Genomic DNA, 13,592 nt, shown 5'->3' on the forward strand with positions numbered 1-13,592 from the left:
ACAGTGACCGCGCTCGCCAAACACCTCATCACCTGAGCTGCTCAGAGCTGGGAGGGGCACAAAACGCAGGCCCAACGGAGTCTGCGCCTCTGAGGACTACCCGAGTGCCTGAACCTGAGTGGCTTAGACCTGGGAGGTGCATGCAGCCAAGGGCTGGCCTCGGATGGTTCCCGGTGGAGCAACCTAGAGCCTGAGCTGTGTGGGCAGGGAGGGTGCACACGCCGTGAGCGGGGGCAGGCCCCAGTGTGGCTGAGACACTAGGAGCTCACGCCAGTGTTATTTGTTTGCAGTGTCCCTCCCTCCCCACAGCACGACTGAACAAGTGAGCCTTTAAAAAAATGTCCACCACCACCCCCTTGTTTCAGGGCAGAAATCAGACACTGAAGAGACCAGCAAACAGAAGCTAAAACAGAAGGAACCGCCTTGGAAGTGACAGGTGTAATAGATTAAAATCCTGTTGTTAGTACCAACTACATAGGAAGGGGCCTACAGATCTTGAGAAATATAAGCCGGACTAAGAAACTATCCGAAAATGAACTGACACCACACTGCTCACAACAACACCAGAGAAAGTCCTACATACATTTTTACTATTTTTACCATCATTCTTTCCTTTTTTTTCCTTCTTCTTCTTCTTTTCTTTTTCCTTTTTTTCTTTTTCTTAACTTTTTTTAAATTTTTAAGTCCTCTAATACTCCTTTAATTTTCATTTTTATAACCTACTATTACTTTTCAAAAAAAAAGACTATTCTTTAAAGCAAACTTCATATATATATATTTTTTTAAATAACTTTATGACTTTGTTTTTTTTTTTTTCTTCTTCTTCTTCTTTTCTTTAATATTGTATTTTTGAAAATCCAACCTCTACTCTAGAATTTTAATCTTTACTTTTTGGTATTTGTTATCAATTTTGTACTTTAAGAACCCAATCTTCAATACCTGTTTTTACTTGGGAGCGAGATTACTGGCTTAACTGCTCTCTCCCCCTTTGGACTCTCACTTCTCTTTACTATGTTGCCTCTGTCTCCTCCCTCCCCCTTCTCTTCTCTACCCAACTCTCTGAATCTCTGTGTATTCCAGACAGTGGAGGACACTTAGGGAACTGATTACTGGATGGATCTGTCTCTATCCTTTTCATTCCTCCCTTTTATCCTCCTGGCCACCTCTGTCTCCTGCTTCCCTCTTCTCTTCTCTGTATAAATCCATGAACATCTCTGAGTGGTCCAGACTGTGGAGCACACAAAAGGAAGTGATTACTGGCTAGCCTACTCTTTCCTCTTTTGATTCCACCTCATCTCATTCGGGTCACCTCTAACTCCTTCCTCCCTCTTCTCTTCTCCATGTAACTCTGTGAACCTCTCTGTGAGTCCCTCACTGTGGAGAAATTTTTCATCTTTAACCTAGATGTTTTATCAATGGTGTTGTAGAGAAGGAGAAGTCTTGAGACTACTGTAAAAATAAGACTGAAAACCAGAAGCAGGAGGCTTAAGTCCAAATCCTGAGAATATCATAGAACACCTGACTCCAGGGAACATTAAGCAACAGGAGCTCATCAAATGCCTCCATACCTACACTGAAACCAAGCACCACTCAAGGGCCAACAAGTTCCAGAGAAAGACATACCATGCAAATTCTCCAGCAACACAGGAACACAGCCCTGAGCTTCAATATACAGGCTGCCCAAAGTTACTCCAAATCCATTGACATCTCATAACTTGCTACTAGACACTTCACAGCATTCCAGAGAGAAGAAATCCAGCTCCATCCACCAGAACACCAACACAAGCTTCCCTAACCAAGAAACCTTGACAAGCCATGGATACAACCCCATCCACAGTGAGGAAACTCCATAATAAAGAGAACTCCACAAACTGCCAGAATACAGAAAGGCCACCCCAAACTCAGCAATATAAACAAGATGAAGAGACAGAGGAATACACAGCAGGTAAAGGAACAGGATAAATGTCCACCAAACCAAACAAAAGGGGAAGAGATAAGGAATCTACCTGAAAAAGATTTTCAAATAATGATAGTGAAAATGAACCAAAATATTGAAATAAACATGGAATCACAGATAAATAGCCTGGAGGCAAGGATTGAGAAGATGCAAGAAAGGTTTAACAAGGACCTAGAATAAATAAATAAGAGTCAATATATAATGAATAATGCAAAAAATGAGATCAAAAACACCCTGGAGGTAACAAATAGTAGAATAATGGAGGCAGAAGATAGGATTAGTAAAATAGAAGATAGAATGGTGCAATAAGTGAATCAGAGAGGAAAAAAGAAAAACGAATTAAAAGAAATGAAGACAATCTCAGAGACCTCCAGGACAATATTAAACACCACAACATTCGAATCATAGGAGTCCCAGAAGAAGAAGACAAAAAGAAAGACCATGAGAAAATACTTGAGGAGATAATCATTGAAAACTTCCCTAAAATGGGGAAGGAAATAATCAACCAAGTTCAAGAAACCCAGAGAGTCCCAAACAGGATAAACCCAAGGCAAAACACCCCAGATCAAATCAGATGAGTAGCTCAGTCATGTCCAACTCTTTGCGACCCCACGAATCGCAGCATGCCAGGCCTCCCTGTCCATCACCAACTCCTGGAGTTCACTCAGACTCACATCCATCGAGTCAGTGATGCCATCCAGCCATCTTATCCTCCGTCGTCCCCTTCTCCTCCTGCCCCCAGTCCCTCCCAGCATCAGTCTTTTCCAATGAGTTAACTCTTCACATGAGGTGGCCAAAGTACTGGAGTTTCAGCTTTAGCATCATTCCGTCCAAAGAAATCCCAGGGCTGATCTCCTTCAGAATGGACTGGTTGGATCTCCTTGCAGTCCAAGGGACTCTCAAGAGTCTTTTACAACACCACAGCTCAAAAGCATCAATTCTTCAGTGCTCAGCCTTCTTCACAGTCCAACTTTCACATCCAGACATGACCACAGGAAAAACCATACCCTTGACTAGACACCTTTCTTGGCAAAGTAATGTCTCTGCTTTTGTATATGCTATCTAAGTTTAGTCATAACTTTCCTTCCAAGGAGTAAGCTTCTTTTAATTTCATGGCTGCAGTCACCATCTGTAGTGATTTTGGAGCCCAGAAAAATAAAGTCTGACACTGTTTCCACTGTTTCCCCATCTATTTCCCGTGAAGTGGTGGGACCAGATGCCATGATCTTCATTTTCTGAATGTTGAGCTTTAAGCCAACTTTTTTCCACTCTCCACTTTCACTTTCATCAAGAGGCTTTTTAGTTCCTCTTCACTTTCTGCCAGAAGGGTAGTGTCATCTGCATATCTGAGGTTATTGATATTTCTCCCGGCAAACTTGATTCCTGCTTGTGCTTCTTCCAGTCCAGCATTTCTCATGATGTACTCTGCATATAAGTTAAATAAACAGGGTGACAATATACAGCCTTGAATTCCTCCTTTTCCTATTTGGAACCAGTCTGTTGTTCCATGTCCAGTTCTAACTGTTGCTTCCTGACTTGCATACAAATTTCTCAGGAGGCAGATCAGGTGGTCTGGTATTCCCATCTCTTTCAGAATTATCCACAGTTTATTGTGATCCACACAGTCAAAGGCTTTGGCATAAGACAGATATTAGTCAACTTAACAAAGATCAAACACAAAGAACAAATATTAAAAGCAGCAAGGGAAAAAGCAAGAAATAACACACAAGGCGATTCCCATAAGGATAACAGCTGATCTTTCAATAGAAACTCTTCAGGCCAGGAGGGAATGGCAAGACATACTTAAAGTGATGAAAGAAAATAACCTATAGCCCAGATTACTGTACCCAGCAAGAATCTCATTCAAATTTGAAGGAGAAATCAAAAGCTTTACAGACAAGCAAAAGCTGAGAGAATTCAGCACCACCAAACCAGCTCTCCAACAAATACTAAAGGATATTCTCTAGACAGGAGACACAAAAACGGTGTATAAACGTGAACCCAAAACAATAAAGTAAACTGCAACGGGATCATACTTATCAATAATTACCTTAAACGTAAATGGGTTGAATCCCCCAACCAAAAGACAAAGACTGGCTGAATGGATACAGAAATAAGACCCCTATATATGTTGTCTACAAGAGACCCACCTCAAAACAGGGGACACATACAGACTGAAAGCGAAGGGCTGGAAAAAGATATTCCATGCAAATAGAGATCAAAAGAAAACAGGAGTAGCAATACTCATATCAGATAAAATAGACTTTAAAACAAAGACTGTAAAAAGAGACAAAGAAGGACACTACATAATGATCAAAGGATCAATCCAAGAAGAAGATATAACAATTATAAATATATATGCACACAACATAGGAGTACTGCAATATGTAAGACAAATGCTAACAAATATGAAAGGGAAATTAACAATAACACAATAATAGTGGGAGGCTTTAATACCCCAGTCACATCTATGGATAGATCAAGTAAACATAAAATTAACAAAGAAACACAAACTTTAAATGATACAATAAACCAGTTAGACCTAATTGATATCTATAGGACATTTCACTCCAAAACAATGAATTTCAACTTTTCTCAAGCACACATGGAACCTTCTCCAGGATAAATCACATCCTGGGCCATAAATCTAGCCTTGGTAAATTCAAAAAAATTGAAATCATTCCAAGCATCTTTTCTGACCACAATGCAGTAAGATTAGATCTCAATTACAGGAGAAAAAATATTAAAAATTCCAACATATGGAGACTGAATAACACATTGCTGAATAACCAACAAATCACAGAAGAAATCAAAAAATAAATCAAAATACGCATAGAAACGATTGAAAATGAAAACACAACAACCCCAAGCCTATGGGACACTGTAAAAGCAGTGCTAAGTGGAAAGTTCATAGCAATACAGGCATACCTCAAGAAACAAGAAAAAAGTCAAATAAATAACCTAACTCTACAACTAAAGCAATTAGAAAAGGAAGAAATGAAGAACCCCAGGGTTAGTAGAAGGAAAGAAATCTTTAAAATTAGGGCAGAAATAAATGCAAAAGAAACAAAGGAGACCATAGCAAAGATCAACAAAGCCAAAAGCTGGTTCTTTGAAAGGATAAATGAAATTGACAAACTATTAGCCGGACTCATCAGTAAACAAAGGCAGAAAAATCAAATAAATAAAATTAAAAATGAAAATGGAGAGATCACAACAGACAACACACAAATTCAAAGGATCATAAGAGACTACTATCAGCAATAATATGGCAATAAAATGGACAACGGTGAAGAAATGGGCAAATCTTAGAAAAGTACAACTTTCCAAAACTGGACCAGGAAGAAATAGAAAATCTTAACAGACCCATCACAAGCACGGAAATTGAAACTGTAATCAGAAATTTTCCAGCAAATAAAAACCCAGGTCCAGACGGCTTCACAGCTGAATTCTACCAAAAATTTAGAGAAGAGCTGATGCCTATCCTACTCAAAGTCTTCCAGAAAATTGCAGAGGAAGGTAAACTTCCAAACTCATTCTATGAGGCCACCATCACCCTAATACCAAAACCTGACAAAGTTGCCACAAAAAAAGAAAACTACAGGCCAATAAAACTGATGAACATAGATGCAAAAATCCTTAACAAAATTCTAGCAATCAGAATCCAACAACACATTAAAAAGATCATACACCATGACCAAGTGGGCTTTATCTCAGGGATGCAAGGATTCTTCAATATCCACAAATCAATCAATGTAATACACCACATTAACAAATTTAAAAATAAAAGCCATATGATTATCTCAATAGATGCAGAGAAAGCCTTTGATAAAATTCAATACCCATTTATGATAAAAAAAACTCTCCAGAAAGCAAGAATAGAAGGAACATACCTCAACATAAAAAAAGCTATATATGACAGACCAAAGCAAACATTATCCTCAATGGTGAAAAATTGGAAGCATTTCCCTTAAAGTCAGGAACAAGACAAGGGTGCCCACTCTCACCACTACTATTCAACATAGTTTTGTAAGTTTGGGCCACAACAATCAGAGCAGAAAAAGAAAATAAAAGGAATCCAAATTGGAAAAGAAGAAGTAAAACTCTCACTGTTTGCAGATGACATGATCCTCTACATAGAACACCCTACAGATTCCACCAGAAAATTATTAGAGCTAATCAATGAATATAGTAAAGTTGCAGGATATAAAATCAACACATAGAAATCCCTTGCATTCCTATACACTAATAATGAAAAAATAGATAAATTAAAGAAACAATTCCATTCACCATTGCAACAAAAAGAATAAAATACCTCGGAATATATCTGCTTAAAGAAACTAAAGACCTATATATAGAAAACTATAAAACACTGGTGAAAGAAATCAAAGAGGACAGTAACAGATGGAGAAATATACCGTGTTCATGGATCAGAAGAATCAATATAGTGAAAATGAGTACACTACCCAAAACAATCTATAGATTCAATGCAATCCCTATCAAGCAACCAACAGTATTTTTCACAGAGCTAGAACAAATAATTTCACAATTTGTATGGAAATACAAAAAACCTCTAATAGCCAAAGCAATCTTGAGAAAGAAGAATGGAACTGGAGGAATCAATCTGCCTGATTTCAGGCTCTACTACAAAGCCACAGTCATCAAGATAGTATGGTACTTGCACAAAGACATAAATATAGATCAATGGAACAAAATAGAAAGCCCAGAGATAAACCCACACACCTACAGACACGTTATCTTTGACAAAGGAGGCAAGAATATACAATGGAGAAAAGACCATCTCTTTAACAAGTGGTGCTGGGGAAACTGGTCAACCACTTATAAAAGAATGAAACTAGAACACTTTCTAACACCATACACAAAAATAAACTCAAAGTGGATTAAAGATCTAAACATAAGACCAGAAACTATAAAACTCTTAGAGGAGAACATAGGCAAAACACTCTCCGACATACAAACAGCAGGATCCTCTATGACCCACTTCCCAGAATATTGGAAATAAAAGCAAAAATAAACAAATGGGATCTAATTAAAATTAAAAGCTTCTGCACAACAAAAGAAACAATAAACAAGGTGAAAAGACAGCCTTCAGAATGGGAGAAAATAATAGCAAATGAAGCAACTGACAAACAACTAATCTCAAAAATATACAAGCAACTCCTGCAGCTCAATTCCAGAAAAGTAAACGACCCAATCAAAAAATGGGCCAAAGATCTAAACAGACATTTCTCCAAAGAAGACATACAGATGGCTAACAAACACATGAAAAGATGCTCAACATCACTCATTATCAGAGAAATGCAAATCAAAACCACTATGAGGTGCCATTTCACGCCAGTCAGAATGGCTGTGATCCAAAAGTCTACAAGCAATAAATGCTGGAGAGTGTGGAGAAAAGGGAACCCTCTTACGCTGTTGGTGGGAATGAAAACTAGTACAGCCACTATGGAGATTCCTAAAAAAAACTGGAAATAGAACTGCCTTATGACCCAGCAATCCTACTGCTGGGCATACACACCGAGGAAACCAGAATTGAAAGAGATACATGTACCCCAATGTTCATTGCAGCACTGTTTATAATAGCCAGGACATGGAAGCAACCTAGATGTCCATCAGCAGATGAATGGATAAGAAAGCAGTGGTACATATACACAATGGAGTATTACTCAGCCATTAAATAGAATACATTTGAATCAGTTCTAATGAGGTGGATGAAACTGGAGCCTATTATACAGAGTGAAGTAAGCCAGAAAGAAAAATACCAATACAGTATACTAACGCATATATATGGACTTTAAAAAGATGGTAACGACAACCCTGTATGTGAAACAGCAAAAGAGACACAGATGTATAGAACAGTCTTTTGGACTCTGTGTGAGAGGGAAGGGGGGATGATTTGGGAGAATGGCATTAAAACATGTATATCATATAAGAAACGAATCGCCAGTCCAGGTTGGATGCATGATACAGGAAGCTTGGGGCTGGTGCACTGGGATGACCCAGAGGGATGGTACGGGGAGGGAGGTGGGAGCGAGGTTCAGGATGGGGAACACGTGTACACCCATGGCAGATGCATGTTGATGTATGGCAAAACCAATACAATATTGTAAAGTAAAAAAACATATATAATAATAATTAAAAAATTAAAAAAGGAAAAAAAAACATTTACTTATTGTAAATATCATAAATATTACATATGTGTTTGTTCCATGCTGTGGAGAGCAATAGTCAAACTATGACTAAACAGACTCTTCTCTCAAAAACTTACAATCTTGTCTGAAAGAGAGAAATATAAGCACACATATTTTCTCCTAAAAGTACTTTATGGATTATCTTCATTTCTTTTCAATAAACATTTAAATAGGAGGAATGCATGTATACCTGTGGCAGATTCATGTTGATGTATGGCAAAACCAATACAATATTGTAAAGTAATTAACCTCCAATTAAAATAAATAAATTTATATTAAAAAAAATAAGACTACTCAACTTTCATTACTTCTCAGTGATTCATGCACAGTGAAGGCAGTACTGAGGATTTCATCTTTTCCAGGGGCCATTTTGTATCAATGCTGGGGAGAATACATTAAACAAAGTTTATGTTCAAGTCTCTTGTCAAGGAAAAATAAAAGGAAAACCCAGTTTCTCTTTTTAATACTATAGATTTAATGAAATTTTTCTGCCCAATCTGTAGAAATGAGAGTCTCTAAATATACCTTGCAAACGTTGCAGTGGTATTTTATACCTAGTACTTCATGATTATACACATACACACAAACATGCATATCGTTGTTGTTGTTCAGTTGCTAAGTCGTGTCTGACTCTTTGCGACTGTGTGGATGGCAACAAAACAGCTTCCCTGTCTTCACTATCTCCTGGAGTTTGCTCAAACTCAAGTCCACTGAGTTGGTGGTGCCATCCAACCATCTCATCCTCTGTCATCCCCTTCTTGTCTTCAATATTTCCCAGCATAAGGGTCTTTTCTAATGAGTTGGTTCTTCACATCAGGTGGCCAAAGTGTTGGAGCTTCAGCTTCAGCATCAGTCCTTCCAACAAATATTCAGAGTTGGTTTCCTTTAGGAGTGACTGGTTTGATCTCCTTGCTGCCCAGGGGACTCTCAAGAGTTTTCTCCAGCACCACAGTTTGAAAACATCATTTCTTCTGTGCTTATCATTCTTTATGGTTCAACTCTCACATCCATGCATGACTACTGAAAAAGCCATAGATTTGACTATATGAACCTGTGTCCACAAAGTGATCTCTGCTTTTTAATATGATGTCTATACTCTTGTTTTTCTTCAGTTCATATAAATCTTTCACCTTTTAATATGCTGACTAGGTTTGTCATAGATTTTCTTCCATGTCATAACTTTTCTTTCATGGAGCAAGTGTCTTTTAATTTCATGGCTGCAGTCACCATCCATAGTGATTTTGGAGCCCAAGAAAATAAAATCTGTTACTGTTTACATTTTTCCCCATATATTTGCCATGAAGTGATGGGACCAGATGCAATGATCTTAGTTTTTTGAATGTTGAGTTTTAATCCAGGCTTTTCACTCTCTTCTTTCAACTTCATCAAGAGGGTCTTAAGTTCTTTTTCATTTCTATTTTTAAGGTAGTATCATCTGCATACCTGAAGTTGTTGATACTTCTCCCAGTAATCTTGATTCCAGCTTCTGCTTCATCCAGCTGTGCATTTCACATGATGTCCTCTTCATAAATGTTAATAAGCAGGGTGAAAATATAAAACCTTGACATACCCCTTTCCCAGTTTTGAACCAATCCATCATTCCATGGCTGATTCTAACCATTGCTTCTTGACCTGCATACTGGTTTTTCAGGAGCCAGGTAAGGTGGTCTGGTAGTCCCATCTCTTGAAGAATTTTCCACAGTTTGTTGTGATCCACACAAAATTTTTAGCATAGTCAATGAAGGAGTAGTAGATTTTTTTCCTGGAATTCTCTTGCTTTTTCTCTATACAATGGATACAGGCAATTTGATCTCCAGTTCCTCTGTCTTTTCTAAATCCAGCTGGTACATTTGGAAGTTCTTGGTTCACATGCTGTTGAAGCCTATCTTGAAGGATTCTGAGTATTACCTTGCTAGCATGTGAAATGAGAGCAACTGTACCGTAGCTTGAACTTTCTTTGGGATTGCCCGTCTTTGGCATTGAAATGAAAACTGACCTTTTTCCAGTCCTGTGGTCACTGTTGAGTTTTCCAATTTGCTGACATATTGAGTGCAACACTTTAACAGCATCATCTTTTAGGATTTTAAATGGCTCAGGTGGAATTCCATCACCTCCACTAGCTTTGTTCATAGTGATGCTTTCTAAGGCCCACTTGACTTCACCTTCCAGGATGTCTGGCTCTAGGTGAGTGACTATGCCATTGTGATTATCTGGGTCTTTAAGACCTTTTTTGCACAGTTCTTCTGTGTACCACCTTTTCTTACTCTCTTTTGCTTTTGTTAGGTCCTTGCTGTTTCTGTCTATTGTGCCCATCTTTGCATGAAATGTTACCTTGTTATTTCTAATCTTTAAAAGTTATCAATTCTTTGAACTTAGAGAGACACATTATAGGCATTAAAAAATTAAATTTTGCTGTTTTATGCTATACCTCACTGCATAACTTGGACAAACTCTGGGAGATGGTGAGGGGCAGGGAAGCCTGATGTGCTGCAGTCTATAGGGTCTCAAAGAGTTGGACACGAATTGGCAACTGAACAACAACCACTGCAAAAATGCATTGCTTTACCTTGATATCAAAATAAAGTCATAGTTTGTCAAATAGACTAGAAAAATTTAAAAAAAAGTCCATAAAAATAAAACGAGGTAATATGCTTTGAAAGAGGAGAGAAGAGCCAAAAAGTTATTCTTAAACAAATGGAAGTGAAAGCAAATAACAATAGCTGTAAATATAAAGTCTAGAAAACATGAATATCAGAACAAAAATAAGTCTTAATAATTTCATGGTAATCAAATATGAAAGGGAATTTTTAAAGTAAAGTAGGGGAAAGTAATGCAAGACAAATAAATTTGTCTAGACTTTTGAATTAGTAAAAATAATTTAAACTTTTATTTCCTAAAAGAGAGTTTGAATTTTAACATTTAAAAAAGTACTTTGTAAAAAAATAAACAAACACAATTTTAGATAGAAACCAATATAAATTTTAAAAAATGTTTATAATCATTATTATTTGAATATAATGATCTATTTAATTACAAAGGTATAGAAAATTATGAAATATTTGGAAAATTTAAAATATATTCTTATGCTTTATGTAGAGAAAATTAAAGGTAATATACAAAATTTTTAAATAAAGGCAATTTTAGCACCCTATCTGATTAAAGCTAATAGGTTGCTCTATGTCTGATTTCATTGTAATTTAGTAGCTTTACAACTTGTCTTTGCTGAAAGTATTAATACAAATTAGACAAGCATTTAAGTAAAAACAATATTTTTAATAATCATGTCAAACCAATAGAAATAAGGAGAAAAGCAATGAGGTCTTAAAATACATAGAATTTCTATGAAGAAGCAGTGTATTGAAGCTTGTTGACATGTCACAGAAGTAAGCCTTTTAAAATGTTTCCTTTGGAGCGAGATTTAATCCAAGAGGGATGGGATGTGTATATATCTACCTGATTCAGTTCATTGTAATGTAGAAAATAACCAAATCAATCAAAAGTAATTCATAAAAAATGAATATTCGATAAGAAAAAGCCATTGTACATATAAAATACTGCTGGGTTATGAGTTTTCAAACAATAATGGCCAGCGTTTATTAGTATGTCCTTAAATGCCATCATTATCTGATTTAATCTTTACAGAATATTTATGGACCTGGAATTATTAATCTTGAGCAAGATAAATTACTTTTTTTCTTGAGGAAACTTCAAACTTAAACTTTCAGCAATGCTTTAAAGGGTTATATAAGTAAAAGTGCAGCAGATGTAGACTCTAAATTCTGGAATGGTTGGTTGGGTTGGGCAAGTGCTCATAATCAGTCTGCTATGTTGATTCTCCAGAAGGTAAAGGAAATAATTTCCAAAATAATTTATTATTCCCAAAACTGAGCTATTTTCCATCATAAAATTCTGGGAAGTTGAATTATGCATGTGAACTTGTATGATATAATTTAAAAGATGAAAACTATAATCTTTCATTTTGCAAACCAGTTGCCTTTAAAAATGAATATACATAGACCATGGTTTAACATGGTTCATGATTTCTAGTTACAATGTAGATTTCTAAAGACATATTCTTAGAAATATTTGACATTATATTCAACAAGCAGGATGGTTCAACAACAACATAAATACATAAATAATAAATATAAATAATTCTATTTGTTTCTGTAGAGGAAGCAAGGAAATACACTCTAGGGATGGAAAAAAAATGAGCTTTAAAATTTATCATCACTGTTATTTTAATTGTTTGGGGCCTTTTCTCTTCTGTATGACTCTTCTGAGAGCATTTTTCACTTCTTTGATTCGAAGACTATATATGAGTGGATTCAGCATGGGGATGACAATAGTATAAAACACAGAAGCCACGTGGTCCTTCCCCAAAGAGTAGGACTTACTTGGTTTTACATAAGTAAAAATTGTAGTACCATAAAAGATGGTGACCGCCAAGAGATGGGAGGCACAAGTAGAGAAGTCTTTTTGTTTCCCTGAAGTGGAAGTAATTTTCAGGATGGTAGACAAGATGGCCACATAGGATGCAGACACAATGATAAGAGACACCAGTAGAGTGGAGCCAGCAAAAATGGATATAATGATTTCAATGTCAGTGCATGACAGGGCTAAAATTGAGGGTGCTTCACGGAAAAAGTGATAGATTACATTAGAGCCACAGAAATGCAATCTGCTCATGCAAAGCACATTGACAAAAGAGTCCATAAAACCAATCAAATAAAATCCAAAAAGTAGGGAGCAGCACTGTCTGGTGGACATAGCAACCCGGTAATGCAGAGGGTTGCAGATAGCTACATAGCAATCATAGGCCATGGAGGAGAGAAGGAAACATTCAGTGTCACCCAAGAAAACAAAGCAATTCAACTGGATGAAGCAGTTCAGGTATGAAACATACTTGTTGAAAGTCAGTAAATTTTCTAAGGTTTTAGGGGTGATGACACTTGAGTAACTGAGATTAAGAAATGACAAGTGACTGAGGAAAAAATACATGGGTGTGTGAAGCCGGGGGTCCAGGGAGATTATCAATATCATTCCCACATTCCCCAGCACAGTGATCAGGTATATCAGGAGAAAGAGGGTGAAGAGGACCAGCTGGATCTCTTCAGAGTCTGTCAGTCCCATGAGGATGAAGTCAGACACTTGTGTGATATTCCTTCTGCCCAATAGTGTTCAAATGCTCCAAACAGTTGAGATCAAAGTTGATACTCAGGAAAAATTTCTTCAAAAAGTTTTCATTTTCATTAATGACATGGCAAATTTATATTAGTGTTTCTAGGATGTGATAATAATGAAGTGTGTACAGAGTATGAAGAGAAACATCTTAATTTGATTGCCAAATATATAAATATAGAAACAGGTATAAACTGACATTTGGATATAATATAATAAACACTAACATATTGATGCTTTTG

The 13,592-nt window shown here is 36.8% G+C and overlaps 1 protein-coding gene across 1 annotated transcript; it reads right to left on the bottom strand.

The window, feature by feature from the left end:
- Positions 1 to 12,405: 12,405 nt before the first annotated feature.
- Positions 12,406 to 13,344, bottom strand: LOC129627926 (olfactory receptor 8H3-like; the record flags this gene model as incomplete). Its single annotated transcript, XM_055547366.1, has 1 exon — positions 12,406 to 13,344. A coding segment is annotated over one exon (939 nt), but the record flags the coding sequence as incomplete, so codon positions are not given.
- Between the last annotated feature and the right edge of the window lie 248 nt (positions 13,345 to 13,592).

This window comes from Bubalus kerabau, chromosome 15 (assembly GCF_029407905.1).
Source record: "Bubalus kerabau isolate K-KA32 ecotype Philippines breed swamp buffalo chromosome 15, PCC_UOA_SB_1v2, whole genome shotgun sequence".
NCBI lineage: Eukaryota > Metazoa > Chordata > Mammalia > Artiodactyla > Bovidae > Bubalus > Bubalus kerabau.